Genomic DNA, 21,456 nt, shown 5'->3' with positions numbered 1-21,456 from the left:
GTCCCTGTGTAACTCTGCAGTGTCAGGGTCACTGTGTAACTCTGCAGTGTCAGGGTCACTGTGTAACTCTGCAGTGTAAGGATCACCGTCGCTCTGCAGTGACAGGGTCAGTGTAGCTGTGCACTGCTGCGTGTTTTACCGAGCAAACCATTAATTTGTGGCAATTCGAGACTGTTTTCTTTCTTTTTACATTCGACTTTTGATCAGGATTACGAGCTCCAGTGCAAAATGTTGGCTTTCTGTCATCTTGTGAACCACACCGGACGAAGTAGCGTTCAGTGATAGTGATTGTTAATATTGTTGATGCTGGTGATGTTACTGATGGTGCCGAGGTGCGAGCCACTGACCGGACTGAAATGGGTTGGGGGCTGCAGACTGTGAGTGGGGTAAAGGGCAGGAGTGGAGCCCGGCCAGTAGGAGAAGCCCGAGGGAGAGACGTTGGATGTCACAAGGTTGAGCTTGGGGATGCCGGAGAAGGGGATGTGCGCCAGGTTACTCTGGAACTTGTACAGTGTGTGCTCAGTGGCAGAGGGCTGGCAGACCTGAGATAGCCCGTGAAAGTCGAACTTGTAGGCGTACCGCTTGCCGTGGACTTTGGTCATGATGTTCTTGTCATAGTAGTAACGCAGCGCCCGGCTCAGTTTGTCGTAGTTCATGTTGGGCTTGCTCTTGCGTTCCCCCCACCTCCTGGCCACCTCGTCTGGATCAATGAGCTTGAACTCGCCGTTGGCCCCTTCCCAAGTGATGCAGTTGATGTTGGAGCTGTCGGACAGCAGTTCTAAGAGGAATTGCCAGAGCTGGATCTGACCACTGCCTGCAAGAACAAATTCACCTCGTCAAAAAGAGATAATCCCCTTTCTGTTGTCTGCTGACAGAGTACCCGAGGGGGCTGACAGGGCTTTGCATTAATGTCTCATTTTTAAAAAAACAGCACCTCCAATCATGCAATTGGGAATGCCAGCCTAGATTATATAATCAGGTGCCTTGAACGCACAACCTTCTGACCCAGAGTCAGAATGATGCTCCCTGACAACCTTCACAGTAACTTCATTGCAATGCAAATGTAAACCTACTTGTGAGAATAAGAAAGATTATCAGATATGCTTTGAAGTGCAATGAATTGCAAAGGAGATTGAGTTTCCACAAAGAAAACATTTGATGGGGTAGCCCACGAGCCTCACGGAGTACGAGCTCCCCCGTTGAGGGGGCAGAGCCTACCAACGGGATAGTTAACTCAGGACATTAAAAGCCGGCCCAGGTGGGAGTCGAGCTGCAGGGTGGTCCCATCTGGGACTGTACATATACTTTACTTTGGTAGTAAACCATTAATTTTGAGCCTCCTTTGTCATTACTAAATTGGCGATGAGGATAAAGCGGATTCACCATCGGGGCTGCAAACCATTTGGAGCAAAACTACCTCTTTTCACTGAAAGAATAAGGTTTGCGTTACCACTACGACCCCCAGCCATCAGTTATTATGCAGAGGGACCCCAGGGGACACCGTTACTACGTTTGTGGTGCGATTGCACAAACTGGCAGAGTTTTGCAACTATGGCCCATCCCTACCTGAGATGCTACGGGACCGCCTTGTGTGCAGAGTAAATAATATGGCCACCCAGCGGAAATTGCTGGCTGAGCTGTTGCTGGACCTAAAAAAGGCCGTCAAGATCTCGCTCTCACGGGAGAGTGCAGAGAAGAGAGTCAATGAACTTCAGGAGATGTCAGTGATGGAGATAAACAGTGTAGGATCCCCCCCCCCCCCCATTCTGGGGCACAGTGCCCCCTAGGACCGGGATTCCCAGGACCCCACTCTGGCCCAAATCCACTGGGACCAGATCCATTGGTCAAGGTACACTGCTGCCAGGCGAGACGCCTCCCCGGAATCGAGGGAGGATGATCAAAGGTGGTGCAGCACTTGTGGCCGACAGAATCTCAGAGATAAGAAACCCCAGGTCCACCAGCAAACTCTCTGCCCTTACCCAAGGGAGACGCCAGCCCAGAGCCCAGATCTTCCCCTTAGAACAACTGGATGACGACGAATTTATTCAGTTGAATTGCATTGTCGTGCCACCAGTTGCCCCCATTAGGGTTACCGTTCATGTAAATAATCACCCGCTAGAGATGGAGTTGAACACAGGGGGCCACAGTTTTGGTAATTGGGAGACAGGCGTTCGAGAGAATCAGGACTGGGATTCAACAGTTGAGTTTGCAGGATGCCGAGGCTAAGCTAGCGACCGATACGTGGGAACCCCGAGCCATAGCAGGCATGAGGATGACCCTGCTAACTTACGGCCAGCACTCCATTAGGCCGCTGTTCATAATAGTAAAGGGTCCCGAACCGAGTCTGCTGGGTCGACTGGCTACAACACCTGTGGATCTTCCGGATGGGCACTGGAGGATTCTACGGGTTATTGGGTACGTACCCTGAAATCTTTGAGTAAGGCCTGGGCAAAATTAAGGGAGCAGTGGCCAAACTATATGTGGACCCCGAGGCCCAGCTTAAGTATGTCCAGGCCCGCCAGGTCCCCTCTGCACAGCTGACGAAGGTTGAGGGAGAACGCAGTCGACTATAAGGCCCCGGGGTCATCCGACTGGTATGGTTTGCAAATTGGGCAACGCCGGTAGTCCCAGTACTAAAACCTGACCAAACCATTTGTCTGTTTAATGATCATAAATTAACAATCAACAAGGCTTCGCTTCTGGACAGGTACCCAATGCCACGGATAGAAAATCTATATGCAAAGTTTCCAAGCATGACATGAGCCATGCTTATCTCCAGCTGGACGCCGATTCCTGGCGTAACATAACTATTAATATCCACAGTGGCCTCCATGGATACATTCAATTGCTGTTTGAAGTGTCATCGGCATGCACAATTTTTCAGCGCGTTATAGAGAACATCCTAAGAGGCCTACCGCACATGGCAATCTACTTGGGTGACGTTCTGGTCACCAGAGCTACGGAAAGGCAGCACCTGAGCAAACTGGAGGAAGTCCCCCGCCGGATTTCCGAGATGGCCACCTGCCTCAAAAGAGGAACGTGCGTTTTCTACGCCAAGGAAGTTGCATACTTGGGGTATCATGTGGACCGGGATGGACCACACCCGGTGGAGGAGAAGGCGCGGCCGATTAGACAAGCCCCCACTCTGGAAAACGCAAAAGAGTTGCGTCGTTCTTAGGTCTCGTAAATAATTACGGGAATTTTATTTCTGGCCAAGCGACCATCCGTGCCCCTTTGCACACATTTCTGAAGAAGCATCAAGATTGGGCATGGAGAGAGCATCATGGGAAAGCTTTTGCCAGGGTGAAACAGCAGCAAACATCAACCGAATAATTGACACATTACGACCCATCCAAAACTCTTTTGGTGACTTGTGATGCCTCACCTTACGGAATTAGAGTTGTATTGCACCACTACATGGCTGACGGAAGAGAAAGGCCAATAGTATGTGCGTCAAGGACGTTGGCCGCTGCAGAGCGCAATTATGCTCAGATAGAAAAGGAAGGACTATCCGTCTTATTCACGGTGAAGAATTTTCACCAGTACGTGTATGGGTGTCAATTCACCATCGTGAGACCACAAGCCATTGCTCGGGCTTTCTTCAGAGGTCAAGGCGATTCCCCCAATAGCGTCCGCTGAATTCAGCGATGGGGCCTGTTGCTAGCAGCATATGTACACCTTTGAGCATCGCCCAGGCACGTAAATTGCGGACAGGTTAAGCAGACTCCCGCTGCCGACATGCCTCCCATCTACACCAGGAGCCAACAAAGTAGTTTTGACACTTTATGGACATCTTACCGATGCCACCGCCAAATACATTGGACGCAGAAATGAAAATGAAATGAAATGAAAATCGCTTATTGTCACGAGTAGGCTTCAATGAAGTTACTGTGAAAAGCCCCTAGTCGCCACATTCCGGCGCCTGTCCGGGGAGGCTGGTACGGGAGGCTGGCCTGCTTGGTCTGCTTTAAAAGCCAGCGATTTAGCCGAGTGAGCTAAACCAGCCCCTCAAGACCCCGTACTGGCCTAAAAATGCCACATCATCTTATATGGAGGCTAGCAAGGGAAGCTGCCTGAAGAACCACGAACCTTTGAAGCCAAAGTGCTGGAGCTCAGCTTCGAAGACGGCATCTTTCTGTGGGGGGCTCAGGTCCCAAAGCCAGGGCCGAGATGACATCATGGTCCCAAAGCCAGGGCCGAGATGACATCATGGTCCCAAAGCCAGGGCCGAGATGACATCATGGTCCCAAAGCCAGGGCCGAGATGACATCATGGTCCCAAAGCCAGGGCCGAGATGACATCATGGTCCCAAAGCCAGGGCCGAGATGACATCATGGTCCCAAAGCCAGGGCCGAGATGACATCATGGTCCCAAAGCCGAGATGACATCATGGTCCCAAAGCCAGGGCAGAGATGACATCATGGGCCCAAAGCCAGGGCCGAGATGACATCATGGGCCCAAAGCCAGGGCAGAGATGACATCATGGGCCCAAAGCCAGGGCCGAGATGACATCATGGTCCCAAAGCCGAGATGACATCATGGTCCCAAAGCCAGGGCAGAGATGACATCATGGTCCCAAAGCCAGGGCAGAGATGACATCCTTCAGAATCTGCACAACAGGCACTCAGGTGTGTCGAATATGAAGATGCTAGCCTGCAGCTATGTGTGGTGGCCAGGCCTGGATGTTGTGATCCGACGATAAGCCCAACAGTGCACCACATGCTAACAACAGCACAAACTCCAACCTATTGCCACAGGAATAAATACGTCCGTGGGACTGTCAGACCAGCCTTGGTTGCACCGATACTCCGATTTCGCCAAACCACAGGTCAATGTTTCCTCTCGTGGTTGACTCCCATTCCAAGTGGGTGGAGGGCCACCGGATGTCGTCCACCACGTTGAAGGCTGCAGTTGAGAAGCTCCGGCTCTCCTTTAGCACCCACGGCATTCCGGAGGTGCTGGTCATGGATAATGGCACCCCCTTCACCAGCAAAGATTTTGAGCAATTTATGAAGGAAAATGGGGTGCGACACCCTTCCTTGAAAGGGCGGGTTGAGCGAGCGGTGCAGACCTTAAAGAGGGGTCTGAAGGAGCAGACCACAGGGTCCGTGGAGACGTGACTGGCAAGATTGTTGTTCAGCTATCGGGCCAGGCTCCATGCCACGACTGACATAGCCCTGGCAGGCTCAGGACCCGCCTCAGTTTCCCATTCCCCGATATTGGTGGGAAAGTACAAGAGATTCAGGACTAGCAGAGGCAAACGCAGACCAGGAATTTCAAACCGATGACACAGTTTACATCCACAACTTGGAGGGCGGTGCCCGGTGGCTTCCCGGTGGCTTCCCGGGGCGCTGTTACGGCAGACCGAACTGGTTTCATACCAGATGCAGCCGCAAGAACAAATGGTGCGGGAGCACCTTGACCACCTCAGGAACAGGAGACCAGTATGAAGCCACATCCCAGCAGAGGAAGTGTCGCCCAGCCACGTCGCCCCGACACCAAGATGCGAGAGGTGGCGGATTCAGACTCGGAATTGGTGACCCGGACATCCGAGGCTCCCAACAGTGACCTGGCCAAGGATCAGTCACCAGTGGTGGTTCCTCCCAGGGTGGTCATCACAATAATGGGATTCCCCAAAACGCTATAAGCCCCCGACCCAACACCGCAGTTACTGGAAGTGCAGCTGTGGGCGATTGAGCAGGAGGGATCACAGGGGATTGGGGGCAGAGTACTAGATTGGAGTGAGGATTGGCTAACTGACAGAAAGCAGCCAGTCGGATTAAATGGGCCCTTCTCTGGCTGGCGAACTGTAACTAGCGGAGTCCCGCAGGGTTCTGTCCTCAGGCCTCAACTGTTTGCAATCTGTATAAATGATCTGCAAGCAGGGATAGAGTGTAACATAGCATAATTTGCGGATGAAACTTAATTAAGTGGGAAAGCAGGCCCGGAAGAAGAGACAAAGATTTTATCGGCGGATATAGATAGGCTAGAAGATTGGGCCAAAATTTGAGAGATGGAGTTCAATGTAGATAAGTATGAGGTTATCCATTTTGGCTGAAAAAATAGAAAGGCAAATTATTAACAAAATGGAAAGCGGATTTGAAATGCGTCTGGACAGAGGGATCTGGGTGTCTTTGTTCATGCTTGACTAATTTGCTAGAGCTCTTCAATGATGTAACAAGCAAAGTGGAGAATGGGGATCCTGTAGATGTAGTATATATGGACGTCTGGAAGGCATTTGATAATGCGCCACTCAGATGATTAATTCACAAGGTGAGATCACGTGGAATTATGAGTAATTTATTTGCTTGGCTCGAAGACTGGAGAACCGACAGAAGGCAGTAAGTCGGGATAAATGGATCTTTTGCTGGTTGGCGAGATGTAACTAGTGGAGGGTGCCACAGGGCTCGGTCCTTGGACCCCATCTATTTACAATCTATATTAATGACTTGGATGTAGGGATGGAAGGTGCGATAGCCAAATCTGCAGATGACACTAAAATAGGTGCAATAGTAAGTTGCAATGAGGAAATAAGAAATTTACAAATGGGTTAGGGGGGTGGCCCAAAGTCTGGCAGATGGAGTTTAAGGTGGGTGAGTGTGAGGTTATCCAATTTGGTCGGAAAAATGGAAAGGCAACTTATCTAAATGGAGAAAAATGTCCAGTGCTTTGGTGCAGAGCGATCTGAATGTCCCCATGCACGAATAACAAAAAACTAGCGTGCGGGTACAGCAGGTGATAAGGAAGGCAAATCGAATTTTGGCATTTATAGCTGAAGGGATAGAATATAAAAGTAGGGACGTGTTGCTGCAACTGTACAAGGCATTGTTGAGACCGCACCTGGAGTATTGTGTTCAGTTTGGCCTCCCATATTTCAGGAGGGATGTAGTTGGATTCGAGGCAGTTCAGAGGAGGTTCGCTAGGTTGATTCCAGAGATGAGGGGTTTGTCGTATGAGGTGGGATTGAGCAGTTTAGACCAATACTCTCTTGAGTTTAGAAGAATGAGAGGAGATTTAAAACAGATGGGGAGAAATGGCTTCTCTCAAAGGGCCGTGAATCTATGGAATTAACTACCCCAGAGTGCGGTGGATGCCGGGTCAGTGGGTAAATTTAAGGAGCAGATAGACAGATGTTTAATTAGTAACAGGTTGAAGGGTTATGGAGATCAGGCAGGAAAGTGGGGTTGTGGTTAATAGATCGACCTCGATCATATTGAATGGCGGAGTGTGCTCGAGGGGCTGAATGGCCTTATCCTGCTCCTGGTTCTTTTGTTCTAAGTGATGTAAACCAGAGAGGCTCAGGAAGCCAGCTTTGGAGAAGCACTGAAAGCTCACAGTGTTGTGTGGTTGCAGACGTCAGGAAGGGTTCGAATCCCACCACAGCAGATGGTGGAATTTGAATTCACACAGAAATCTGGAATTAAATGTCTAATGATGACCGGTAGTCATAAAAAGACATCTGGTTCATTAGTGCCCTTTATTGAAAGGAATCTGCTGCCCTTATCTGGTCTGGCCTATATGTGACAGCAATGACATGAAGCCACACAGTTCAAAGACAATTAGGGATGGGCAAGAAATTCTGCACTTGGCAGCGATACTGTGTCCATAGAGGAATTTTTAAAATCAATGGGCCAAACTAGGTCCCACCTGAAATGGTGGTTGTTAAATTGTAAGAGAGATAGAATCATAGAATCCCTACAGTGCAGAAGGAGGCAATTCGGCCCATCCAATCTGCACCAGCCCTCTGAGAAATCAGTCCACCTTGGCCCACTCCCGTCCCACTCAACCCTATCCCCCGTAACCCCGTAACCTAACCTGCACACCCTGTGACACTGAGGGGCAATTGAGCATGGCCAATCCACCTAACCTGCACATCTTTGGACTAACAGATGCCACCACAAGGCAGTGCGTTATTTTGACTGTGGATGGCAGGGTTATCCCAAGACAGTAAACGTAACCTGACCAGATGCTCCAAGACACTGTCAGGGTCAAGGCCACATCAGCACCGAGTCAACCAATATTAGCTGCCAACCAATGGAAAGTGCGCCCTTCAAATGTCAATTAAGAAGAGAATTGGGATACAGTATTAACAATTGCCTTGATTTTCACTGCCCTGATTCACCTACAGTGTCGCCTCTCCAGTCTGGAGATCCATTGCTTGGAAAACATCACTTGTCAGAATTACCAGCAACTCCCAGCATCATTGTAGTAAAGTAGATTGGGAGCAGGAACGTAGAAGTTGCAGGATTTGGATAGGGAACACAATTTTTATCCCAGTTTTATAATGTTTTAGCACTGTCTTACAGTTCAGGTACATATTCTATCTGTGGTGTTTTCCAATTCACACTTGTGGTTAAGCGTTCTATAATGAAGAAAATTCCACAGTCAGAAATGACTTTGTCTCAAGCATTCTGAAGTTAAGAGGTGACAGTTGTACGAAACATGTGCCTATATATCTATCTATATGTCTACCATCTATCTACTCATAAGTCTTTCTGCTTTCATGGGATATGGACATCGCCGGCAGGGCCAGCATTTGTTGCCCATCCCTAATTGCCCATGAGAAGGTGGTGGTGACCCGCCTTCTTGAACTGCTGCAGTCCCGGAGGTGTAGATACACCCACAGTGATGTTAGGGGAGGGGAGTTCCAGGATTTTGACCCAGTGAAAGTGAATGAACGGCAATATAATTCCAAGCCAAGTGGTGTGGGGGCTTGAAGGGGAACTTTCAAATGGTGGTTTTCTCCTACATCTCCCAGCCTTGTCCTTTTAGGTGGTAGGGTTTGCAGGTTTAGAAAGTGCCGTTGCATAAACCTTGGAGTGTTGCTGCAGTGCATTGTGTAGATGGTTCACACTGCTAACACTCTGTGTTGGTGTTGGGGGGAGTTACTGCTGAAGATAGTCGATGGGGTGCCAATTAAGCGGGTTGCTTTGTCTTGGATGGCGACGAGCTTCTTGAGTGTTGTTGGAGCTGCACTCATTTTGGCAAGTGGGGAGTAAGTCCATCACACTCCTGATTTGTGCCTTGTCGATGGTGGACAGGCTTTGGTGAGCCAGGAGGTGAGTTCCTGTCCACCTAATGCCCAGCGTCTGACCTGATTTTGTAGCCACAGTATTTATATGGCTGGTCCACTTCAGTATCTGACCAATGCCTGGCCTGAAACACTTCTGTGGGGTCTACTTCTACCATATAATTTACTGAGCTCCAACATCTTGCTGATGTGAAGAGGATTTGGAGGAGGAGGTGGGACTGGCAAGGAGACCGCGACCGAGCCCCACCTCCACAGGTCCCGTTTCACCTCCACCACCAGACTGGACAGGTTCCACTTGTGGAGCCAGGCCCAGATGTTGGCTATTTGGATCCCCAGGTATCTGAACTTGGTTTGAGACAGTCTGGTGAGAATTTCAGTAGAAAAAGGCATGCCACTGATCCCATCGGGCTTCATAGAACATAGGACATACAGTGAAGAGGGAGGCCATTCGGCCCATCAAGTCTGCACCCACCCGCTTAAGCCCTCACTTCCACCCTATCTCTATAACCCAATAACCCCATCTAACCTTTTTGGTCACTAAGGGCAATTTATCATGGCCAATCCACCTAACCTGCACGCCTTTGGACTGTGGGAGGAAACCCGAGCACCCAGAGGAAACCCACGCAGACACGGGGGGGGGGACGTGCAGTGATCCAGCGGGGAATCGAAACTGTGACCCCGGCGCTGTGAAGCCACAGTGCTATCCACTTGTGCTACTGTGCTGCTCATGTGCTTCATGAGCAGATTAATCCCCAGATTGGCTCCTATACCATTGTCTTCAAGAAGTCAACTCCAGTCTATTCCCACTTCCATCTCCCGTATTCGCTCACTGTATCCCCCCCCCCCACCCCCCCCCCCCCCGCTCCCCCCCACCCCCCCCCCCCCCCCCCCCCCCCCCCGGAATGCCCCAGGCCACAAGGAAATCCAGGAAAACTAATTTGGTTGTTTTTCAATAGTTTTTCAATATTAGGAGAATATAGAACACAAAGTTCAAAAGCTTTATTGAGATAATATTGATATTTTCTTCAAACCAAAAGTGGATATGTGAGAGAGGAAGACCAACAAAATTATTATTATTTACACACCTGTTAGAAGTAGTGTACAAATTTAAAACCAAGCTTGAGAGAAACATACACACACATCTACATTTTCTCATCAAAATGTCCGAATCGACTCAAAAAGTGGCTTTCACTGTGATGATCACTAAAAATGTCCAAGAGTGCATTTCCACATTGTAATTTGATTTTTTTTTGTTGAACTTTGAATGGAAACTGAAAACTTCCAATTATCATTGTTTACTGTGCTTTCTTTATGAGTGACAAATGTAAGTACTTTAGTGATGAAGCCAGTTAAACAAAGAGACGTGCTGAAAGCAATGTAAACTTTAACAAAACAAACCAGAAACAGGGGGAAAAAATCACACAGAGGCACACTTCGAAGAACCAAGTTAAAAACATCAAAGGGAGTGTTCATTGTGATTTATGATAAGCCAGTGCTGATAGACCTGAACACCACTCCCCATCGACAGGACTGTCAGGACCATGGACAGATGCCAATGACAGAAACAGCATACCCTAAATCATGCTGACCCAAACCCAAGGAATTTCCCCAGTGTTGCCAAAATACAGTAGCTCCATTATAATGTTGCTAATCTCGAGGACCCACAGCCACGATTTCGTACTATATCGTCCCCCACAAAGGCCCAGGATTCTTCCCCTGTACTTACAAAGTCCAGAACTCATCCCTCAACCACAAACAACCCTCTCTTTATTCCCAACTCTTCCTGATCATCTTTATTAACCCTAATCCAAATGGTGGCTGTTCTGTCTTGCCTTATCTCACACTGATCCTAATGGTGACTGTGCCTGGTCACCCGAACTAACCCTGTTCCAATGAAGCGTTCAAACTCTGTTTTTCTCTCTCTCTCTGCTGCGTATTTCCAGCATGTTCTGTGTTTTTTATGTTTCCGATTCCCCGGCTTCCCAGCAGTATTTTGCCCCAAACTGTGGGGCTCACCCCAGTCCCACTTCCAAAGGCGCCTGGCTATACTTCTGGCACCTCTGATTAATCCTATCCTTAATGTAACTCTCGGAGTGGGGTTTTAAAAATAAGAACGACCATTCTGGGGAAACTCGGCATCTCCGGCAGTGTCTGTGGGTAGAAACACACAGGTGGGGGGTGGGGTGGGGTCAAGTCAAACTTGGAAATGAGTGTGACTGGTCCGAACCTGGTCCCATTTGTAAGGTGCACGAGGCCAGTTCGGACAAGTACCAGGTGCTGCCAAGTTTTAATAACAATAATAACTTGTATTATTGTCCCAAGTAGTCTCACATTAACACTGCAATGAAGTTACTGGGGAAATTAAAAAACTTCCAGATGGTGCTGGAGCATGGCGACTCTCTGCGAGCTCTCTCACCCACACCCTGTTCTTTCATCTCTTATCACCGTTCCAACTTACTAAAACTCTTTTCCACTTCACACATAATTACTATTTGCTTTGTTTGGCCCCTTGTTCCGCACTGTAACCAATTGCAATGTGGCGATGTGCCATTTGTCAGTGTACTTTGTCGATTATTCTTTTGTTGTCTACTATGTACGCACTGTGTACGTTCCCTTGACCGCGGAAAAATACTTTTCCCTGTACTTCGGTACATGTGACAATAAATCAAATCAAAATCAAATCAAGCCCCAAGTGGCCACACTCGGACGTCTGTCCGGGTGTACAAAGGGAGAATTCAGAATTCTCAGCTGGTACGGGAATTGAACCCGCGCTGCTGGCCTTGTTCTGCATCACAAACCAGCTGTCTAGCTCACTCAGCATTAACACTGCAATGAAGTTACTGTGAAAATCCCCCAGTCACCACACTCCGGCGCCTGTTCAGGTACACAGAGGGAGAATTCAGAATGTCCAATTCACCTGACAGCACGTCTTTCGGGGCCTGTGGGAGGAAACCGGAGCACCCGGAGGAAACCCACGCAGACACAGGGAGAACGTGCAGACTCCGCACAGACAGTGACCCAAGCCAGGAAGCGAACCCTGGTCCCTGGCACTATAAAGCAACAGTGCTAACCACTGTGCTACCGTGCTGCCCATATGATGTTTTCCAGATGTTTTGAGGGCGATGGCTTTCAGAGCCTCTCTCCCTCTCTGCACAATCCTCTCTGCTCTGTGAACTGTTACCTTTCTGTACTCCAGGATTCAGCGCTCCCCAGGTGCCGTGCTTGCCTTCCTTGAGGATGTTGTCGTGTGAGGTATCTGCAGAGAAAACATTCAGGAAATAAGCACCAACAGAATCTCAAAGTCCTGAAAATATGACCTCAAATTTCCCACAATAGGTTTCTAAAAAAAAGTCCTAAACATTTTATCAAAATGTAAAATGTCACGCTGCATTCTACCCCATTTAGCACAGGTTAGGCTGTGTCCTCCTCTCTCTAAACCCTCCCTCCTTCCCTCTCTCACACCCACCAGGATTTCCCTGACTTTCTGGACCTGGAGTTTGCCTTCCCAGAGTTCAGGAAACACGTTCAGGAAAAGACACCGTGCTCACTTCCGACAACAGAAGCTTTATTCCTTATAAAACGCCCGGAGCGAACGAGACGAGGGGAGAGGGAGCTGGGCGAGAGAGGTAAGGCACCGGGAGAAGAGTGTGAGAGAGAGAGGGCGAAAGAAGAGAGAGACAGAGAGGGAGGGAGGGAGAACTGGGAGCGCCGGAGGAGAGGGAGAAACAGTCTCAGACAGAATGAAGTTTGAAAGCCCAGAAGAAGCGGAGAAGGGGAAGGGGAGGTGGGTGAAATGGGAAGAAAGGGGGAATTGGGGGGGGGGGGGGGAGGGAGAGAGTGGATTCCTGACAGCGATGGAGAGAAAGAACCCAAATTAGCGAAGACGCGGAAGAGCGAGAGAGGAAGGGAGGAAGGGAGGGAGGGTTGAGGATAGCGAAACAGAGCATCAGAAATAACTTCGACAGAGAGAGAAAGTGAGAGATAGGACAGAGAGAGAGGGAGATGGAGACAGGATGGGAGAGAGAGAGAGAGAGAGACGGGACACTGAAAGGCGAAAGAAATCGATGCCGGGAAGGGAAGAGGTTCAAAGCGAAGTGAGGTGGGGAAAGAGTTAAGAGAGGGGCAAGAGACGGCGGCAGAATGAGTGAGACAGAGAATGGGGGAGAGACAGGGGCGAGGGGCTAGCTGGAGAGGGAGAGGGGGTGAGAGGGGGAGAGAGAGAGGATGAGAGGGGATGAGGGGGGTAAGAGAGGGGGCGAGAGGGGGCGAGAGGGGGCGAGAGAGGGGGTGAGAGAGGGGGCGAGAGGGGGTGAGAGACAGGGCGAGAGGGGGTGACAGGGCGAGAGGGGCGATAGAGGGGGTGAGAGGGGGTTGAGAGGGGGTGAGTTGGGGGTGAGAGAGGGGAGCGAGAGGGGGTGTGAGAGAGGGGTGAGAGAGGGGGTGAGAGAGGGGGTGAGAGAGGGGTGTGAGAGAGGTGGTGAGAGGGGGTGAGAGGGGGGCAACAGGGCAACAGGGGAGCAAGAGAGGATGAGAGAGGGGTGAGGGGGTGAGAGGGAGTGAGAGGGGGTGAGGGGGGTGAGAGGGGGTGAGGGGGGTGAGAGGGGGTGAGGGGGTGAGGGGGTGAGAGTGAGGGTGTGAGGGGGGTGTGAGGGGGGTGTGAGGGGGGTGTGAGGGGGAGAGGGTGTGAGAGAGGGGGGTGAGAGAGGGGGTGAGAGGGGGTGTTAGAGAGGGGGGGTTAGAGAGGGGGGTGAGGTGGTGAGAGAGGATGAGAGAGGGGGTGAGAGGGAGTGAGAGAGGGTGTGAGAGGGGGTGAGAGGGAGTGAGAGAGGGGGTGAGAGGGGGTGAGAGTGAGAGGGGGTGAGAGTGAGAGGGGGTGAGAGGGGGTGAGAGGGGGAGAGGTGGTGAGAGGGAGTGAGAGGGAGTGAGAGAGGGGGTGAGAGAGGGGGTGAGAGGGGGTGAGAGTGAGAGGGTGAGAGGAGGTGAGAGGGGGAGGGTGAGAGGGTGTGAGAGGGAGTGAGCGAGAGTGAGAGGGAGTGAGAGAGGGTGTGAGAGGGAGTGAGAGAGGGGGTGAGAGGGGGTGAGAGTGAGAGGGTGAGGGGGGGTGAGAGGGAGTGAGAGAGGGTGTGAGAGGGAGTGAGAGAGGGGGTGAGAGTGAGAGGGTGAGAGGGGGTGAGAGGGTGTGAGGGGGGAGGGTGAGAGGGGGTGAGAGGTGGTGAGAGGGGGTGAGAGGGGGAGGGTGAGAGGGGGTGAGAGGTGGTGAGAGGGGGTGAGAGAGGGAGGGTGAGTGGGGGTGAGAGGGGGTGAGAGAGGGAGGGTGAGTGGGGGTGAGAGGGGGTGAGAGGGGGTGAGAGAGGGGGTGAGAGAGGGGGTGAGAGGTAGGGGGTGAGAGAGGGGGGTGAGAGAGGGGTGAGAGAGGGGTGAGAGAGAGGGGAGTTTTGTACCTGGCAGGTACATCTTTAACATCAGGTTATATCCGGAGGGGTTCAGATGCGGTCCAGGGGTAGAAGCTGCTTTCATGGCGAGTCTGGGATGAAAGGAGACTCCCAAACAGCATCGGGAGGCTCTTAATAAAAATTTAAGCAGCGGTGATTCACCCTCCCCTCTCCACCCGGTGTGAGACTCAGAGAGAGGGAGTTGCGAGGCAACAGTGTGGAGATCAGGAGAACAGAACAATGATTAGAGAGTAATTTCCTGAAAGATCCAGACTGGCTGGATGGTTTAATTAAAACAGCAATTTAACATTGTCACAGAGACGCGTCTCGGCAATAAAATCTCGAGTCCCCATCACTCGGCTCCGACGGAGAATTAAACCCTTATCAAAACTCCATCGCCTTTTAATAAAACTCTCCTTCTGCGCTCGCACTTTTGGCCCGTTTCCATGGAGCGCTCAAGTGGCCGCCTCGCCTCGCTGCGCTTCCTGTCTCCTCTGCAAACAGCCTCGCGTGTGCCCACCTCCCCCTCCCAATATTGACACCATTCCGGGTCTCTGAACTTGGCCAAACAAACCCAGCATCCAAAGGGAAATGAGGCAGAAACGCGCCTCACTTTCTAGCAGATCTTTAACTGCCCAACCAGGATTTAAGGCTTTGGGGTTTTCTTTTCTAAGAGGGTCAGGGATGGTCAAATCGAGTGGCGCTGATTCAGGAATTCTATGAGCTGAAAATTGGAATCTAGATTTGTATCAAATCGCACATCTCTGTTTGCATTGGCTGTTCCCTTCAACTCAAAAACTTAGGATTCTAAAGAGGTCCATCATGCCTGCATCGACATCAAGTGTCTAACTCTTCTAATCCCATTTTCCAGCACTTGTCCCCAAGCGTTGGCACATCTAAATACTTCTTAAATGAGGGAGACCTACCTCTATCACCCTTTTAGGCAGCGAGTTCCAGACTCCCACCACCTTCTGGGTGAAAATGTTTTAACCTCAAATCCCCTCGAAATCTCCTGCCCCTTACCTTATCAACCCCTTTTTAAATTAAAAAAAAAATAATCTTCATTGTCACAAGTAGGCTTACATGAACACTGCAATGAAGTTACTGTGAAAATCCCCTAGTCGCCACATTCCGGCGCCTGTTCGGGTACACGGAGGGAGAATTCAGAATGTCCAATTCACCTAACAAGCACGTCTTTCGGGACTTGTGGGAGGAAACTGGAGTGCCCAGAGGAAACCCACGCGGACACGAGGACAACGTGCAGACTCCACACAGACAGGAATCGAACCCGGGTCCCTGGCGCTGTGAAGCAACAATGCTAAGCACTATGCTACGTGATGGGATGTGGGCGTCAGCAGCTGTGCCATCATTTGTTGCCCGTCCTGTCTGTAATTGCCCTTGAGGGGGCAGTTAAGAGTCAACCACATTGCTGTGAGTCTGGAGTCACACATAGACCAGACCGGGTAAGGATGGCAGATTTCCTTCTGAAAAAGGCATTAGTGAACCAGACGGGTTTTTACAGCAACATTCGACTTTAATTCCAGGTTTTTTAAAAATAAAATTCAAATTTCACCATCTGCAGTGGCGGGATTTGAACCTGGGACCCCAGAGCATTACGCTGGGTCTCTGGTTTACTAGCCCAGTGACAACACCACTACGCCAAGGGAAATTGTGTTGCCCCCCCACTCTCCCATGTTACTTATTACCCCCTCTTCTCAGTGGTTCCTGCTCCACCAATGCCGCAAATTAAAATTCTCCCCCCTCCTATTCAGATCCCTTTCTGTCCCTCTAACCTCTTCCTCGCTCCCTACAATTTGGAGCAGTTTTCTCCAGCCAATTCAGCTCAGTAGAAGGGCAGTCTGAACTCTACACGTTAACTTGCTTCTCTGTCCACAGATGCTGCCCGACCTGCCGAGTTTATCTCACATTTTCTGTTTTCAATCCCAGCTTTCTTCCCAATACTTTCAACCTCCTGCATACCTCTCCGCTGGAATCCGTCCCTGAACGTCTCCACTCGCTCACCGTCTCTTTCTCCTCCTCTAGAACCTTCCTTAAAAACTACAACCTTCTGACAAGAGATCCGACTTAATATATAGCTGGGCATCAGATGTTGTTTGATGGACACCTCTTGGGGAACTGTGCAGGTGCGGTATAAATGAAAGTTGTTGTTGTTTATACAGTACCAGTCAGACCATTTTCAAGGAATATTGCTCCCAAAATCCCTGAATAGTATGTAATTAAAAACGGAGTTTGAACGATTCCCTCATGCTAAGGCTCTGATCCTGACTCTGGCCACCTCTCCATTGAACAGAAGTGAGCTGGAGTTTAACTACAATTGGGTAGAAATTAGGTACATGAAATTAGATCCATTGAAAATATCAGATACATTGAAATTTAATACATTGAAATTTAATACATTGAAATTATATACATTGAAGATATTAGATACATTGAAGATATTAGATACATTGAAGATATTAGATACATTGAAATTAAATGCATTGAAGATATTAGATATATTGAATTTAAATGCATTGAAGATATTAGATACATTGAAATTAGATACATTAAAGATATTAGTTGCATGAAATTAGATACATTGAAATTAGATACATTGAAGATATTATATGCATGAAATTAGATAAAGTGAAGATATTAGATACATTGAAATTAGATGCATTGAAGATATTAGTTATATTGAATTTAAAGGCATTGAAGATATTAGATATATTGAAATTAGATACATTGAAGATATTAGTTGCATGAAATTAGATACATTGAAATTAGATACATTGAAATTAGATACATTGAACATATTATATGCATGAAATTAGATAAAGTGAATATATTAGATACATTGAAATTAGATGCATTGAAGATATTAGATATATTGAATTTAAAGGCATTGAAGATATTAGATATATTGAAATTAGATACATTGAAGATATTAGTTGCATGAAATTAGATACATTGAAATTAGATACATTGAAATTAGATACATTGAAGATATTATATGCATGAAATTAGATAAAGTGAAATTATATGCGTTGAAATTAGATACATTGAAGATATTAGATACATTGAAATTAGATGCATTGAAGATATTAGATATATTGAATTTAAAGGCATTGAAGATATTAGATATATTGAAATTAGATACATTGAAGATATTAGTTGCATGAAATTAGATACATTGAAATTAGATACATTGAAATTAGATACATTGAAATTAGATACATTGAAGATATTATATGCATGAAATTAGATAAAGTAAAATTATATGCATTGAAATTAGATACATTGAAGATATTAGATACATTGGAATTAGATGCAGTGAAGATATTTGATGCATGAAATTAGATACAGTGAAATTATATAAATTGAAATTAGATACATTGATGATATTAGATACATTGAAATTAGATACATTGAAGATATTAGATATTTTGAAATTAGATGCATTGAAGATATTTGATGCACGAAATTAGATACAGTGAAATTATATACATTGAAATTAGATGCATTGAAGGGTATCCCGGAATCGCGGCTGAAGTGCTGCCTGTAACCTGTTGATTCGATGCTGGGGGATTAGAATGGGCGACTTTAAAAAAAATACTATTTGGGGGCTGGTGCATACTCGATGGCCGAATGGCCTCTTTGGGTCCCGCAACTTTTCGATAGATCGATGGCAATTAAAGTCGACCACTGCTCAATGGATCAGGCTAGTTACCGGAGACAATCGGTAACCTTTCCTAAACAGTTCTTGAAGCTGAATTGGAGTTTAGCGGGTTACATAAACGTGTTATATCCCCTGCAGTCTGGGAAACGGCGAGGATGAGCTGGTGGCGAGTTTAAACTGTTAAAAAGGAATTGAAAGAAGCAGATATAGAAAACCATTCTCTTCCTATAGGGGAATAAAGAACCTCCGGGCATCATTTTAAAACAGTCAATTGGTAGTCCAGAACTTGAAGATGGCTGGAAGCAGAGATTGCCGTTTCATCTTGCACCAACCAGGACAGATGCAAGAACACCAAATTTCAGACACAATCCTGCAGGAGGAAAAGGGGAGGCAAAGCTTTGTCAATGCGTCCGCTTTCAGCAATTGTAAAATTAGAGGCAGGTCACAGAGGAGAATATTCTCGAAGCACTTCTCAGAGTCTTTTACCCGACTGTAAATTTTCCGTTCCCGCCCACGCCGGAATTCTTCGCGGAAAACTTGACGGACCCACTTGAAGGTCCATTGAATTTCATGGTCATGGGGGGTGACCAGAAAATCTTAGAGTTTTTGCAGCACTAATAAGAGGCCCTTTGGCCCATCTTGGCCCCACGGGATATCAAGCACCTATCTTATTTCCTGGTGTGTTGTGGAGTTTGAAAGTCTCTCTCCCGCATGGTTGTGAATGCCTAGTGAATTGAAGCTTTGCGATTGAGCTGGATGGGTCTCTGTCGGGTTTAGGATATTGCGGACAATGGAAATAAAAGTAGGTGACTGGGATTGAGGGACAGACCAGTATGGGTGTCATCGAATCAGGGGGGCTGAATGGTCTCTTCCTGTCCCAGTGTGAGTTGTTAATAATTCCTGCTCAGCAGTTATGATCTGATCAGATATTTGCTCCTTCCCTTTGTCCTATCACAGATGGTGTCTTTTTTGGATAGTGAACTCCCCCGACTGAATAATAATCTTTATTGTCACAAGTAGGCTTACCTTAACACAGCAATGAAGTTAATGAATCGGAAGACGCCTGGGTGGATTTTGGGGAAGAAACATAATTTAACAATCCTTGCAAAGGGGTGTGCACACAAAACCCCAAATTCCTGCTCTTATTAAAAAAAAAAACACGCAATTTCCCAGCTGAAATTAGAGGCATTTTTTTTTGCTGACTAATTTCTGACGTGGGGGAGGGGCAATGAGAACAGGACGGGTTGAGTTGACCCGCCAGAAGGTAGGTTAGAAATGGGGCCACCCTGACCCATGTGGGACTCATTGTATCTCATCGCCTGTGACCCATCCTGGGCTAGCGGACTGGGACCCACCCTGGAATCCCCCCACCTAAACCCGAGGGACATGCCCTAAAACCTGCCTCCTTCGTCCAGCTTTCGACCTAGCTCTCTCTCTCTGAATGTGGTTTGGCGTCAGATTTTCTTTGATAATAGTGTGGAGTGTGACTACGCCACAGGGGCGCTACATGAATGCAGGTTGTCTCTGTCATGTACAGTGTAGAGGGGGATGGGGGGGGGGGGGGGGGGGAGCATCCTATAGAGCAACCCGCTTAGAATAATTGCTAAACACTGCAATGAAGTAATGTGAGCCTACTTGTGACACTAATAAAGATTGTTATTATTAATAACAAATGGAGCAGCATTTCCCCCATAGTCATGGGAAGGACCGTAGGAAGAACGTTTATGTTGTATCATTCCAGACCAATCTGACATTTCTGAAGCTCGAATTCGATCCAGAGCCGGTCCCCATGCGGGGGTCATTTCAATGGGCTGTGCCCCTGTTTCCATTCAAACGAATTGTCTTTATTCCCGTGTTTTGTTGATACATTTTGTTTGATAACATGAGTGTGAAGTGTGACTCCGCCACACCTGGCGGGGCAGGAACTACAATAAAATAATTCCCCCCGCCCCCCAAACTCCCCAGAAAAATAAACTCTCATTCCCAAAGAGCAGACGACGAAGGTACTTTAAACATTGGAGTTTCGGAACGAATCCCAGCGCTCTCCGTTCACGGGGATCTTTGGGAACATCTCTCCCTCTCTCTGAACCTTTTTTCCTTGTTTAATTAAGATTTTAATTCTCAGTGAAGAAGGCACCGACTGCCCCGTTCAAACACACACACACACACTAGCAAAACAGCGAAGGCGGCGGAGAGGGAACCAGAACTGGCTATTTTCCTCTACAAATAAACCGTCACTGTTCCAATTTACAAACACCTCCTTAACAACTCCCTTTGTATTAAACTCCAACATTGCGGTTTACACACAGCAGGAAGGGTGACTGTTTATTAATTTACCACATTCAACAATCCCAGAGCCCGCGCTCTGCACAATGCAAGATTATTTAGTTAATTTTGTCTAAAACATCCCTGTTTTGTCCAATATCCCTGTGCACCTGGGACTCTCATTGTCTGCTGTATTGCAGATTGTTCGAGTGCCAAAAAAAATAATAACAACCACCTTTAATAACAAAGCGGTTATCATTGCCCATCAATATCTCCTGCAAGCTCGTAAACTCCAATCTTATTAGTTGATTCACTCCGTGTCAGCATCGGAAACAAGGTTGGCATTCATTTCCAAAACAGGAAAACTGCAATTTCTATATTGTCCATGTTAAAATCTGCTTCTTTAATAGGGGCGATTAACAAATCTCTAACCTGGTATGTGGGAGAGTTAAATCCGTTTCCAAACGGGATTAATGCAATGCAGTGTTTCTCAATCTTCGTTCATAGGATGTGCGTGTCGCTGGCTAGACCAGCATTTATTGTCCATCGCTAGTTGCCCCGAGAAGGTGGCCTTCTGACCAGTTAAACTGGCTTTCTGTGAATTCCCTGCAACGCGGTAAGACTGATAGGAAGACATTCCCCTCCCTGGGGCCACAGTGTTCCCCAAAACGAAACGTGAAATCCTAAATTGAGGGCAATTTGGCTCCTGCGGTGGATTGAGCCTGGGACAAGCAGAAAGAAGGGTCCGTATTTATGAAGCATCTTTAGATGACCTCAGATGCTCCGAAGTGATTTATAATTAACTGGCGGATGGTTAAAAACAGATTACTGCGGATGCTGGAATCTGAAACAGAAAGAGAAAATGCTGGACAATCTGAGCAGGTCTGACAGCATCTGTGAAGAGCGAAGGTGGCATGTGGCGCACTGGGACTGCGGCGCTGAGGACCCGGGTTCAAATACCGGCCCTGGGTTACTATCCGTGTGGAGTTTGCACATTCTCCCCACGTCTGCGTGGGTTTCACCCCGGCAACCCAAGGGGTTGGCCACGC

At 48.1% G+C, this 21,456-nt stretch overlaps 1 protein-coding gene across 1 annotated transcript; it reads right to left on the bottom strand.

Annotated features, from left to right (window-relative positions):
- Positions 1-214: 214 nt before the first annotated feature.
- On the bottom strand, positions 215-14,609 carry fev (FEV transcription factor, ETS family member). Its single transcript, XM_038790410.1, has 3 exons — positions 14,473-14,609; positions 12,213-12,287; positions 215-814 (listed from the first exon to the last, which is right to left on the bottom strand). The coding sequence occupies exons 1-3, from the start codon at positions 14,546-14,548 to the stop codon at positions 276-278; spliced, it is 690 nt and encodes a 229-aa protein (XP_038646338.1). The 5' UTR covers positions 14,549-14,609; the 3' UTR covers positions 215-275.
- Between the last annotated feature and the right edge of the window lie 6,847 nt (positions 14,610-21,456).

The sequence above is a fragment of the Scyliorhinus canicula genome, chromosome 2 (assembly GCF_902713615.1).
Source record: "Scyliorhinus canicula chromosome 2, sScyCan1.1, whole genome shotgun sequence".
NCBI classification, from domain to species: domain Eukaryota; kingdom Metazoa; phylum Chordata; class Chondrichthyes; order Carcharhiniformes; family Scyliorhinidae; genus Scyliorhinus; species Scyliorhinus canicula.
Note: the sequence above shows the minus strand (reverse complement) of the source record. Positions and strands in the feature narration are given on the sequence as shown.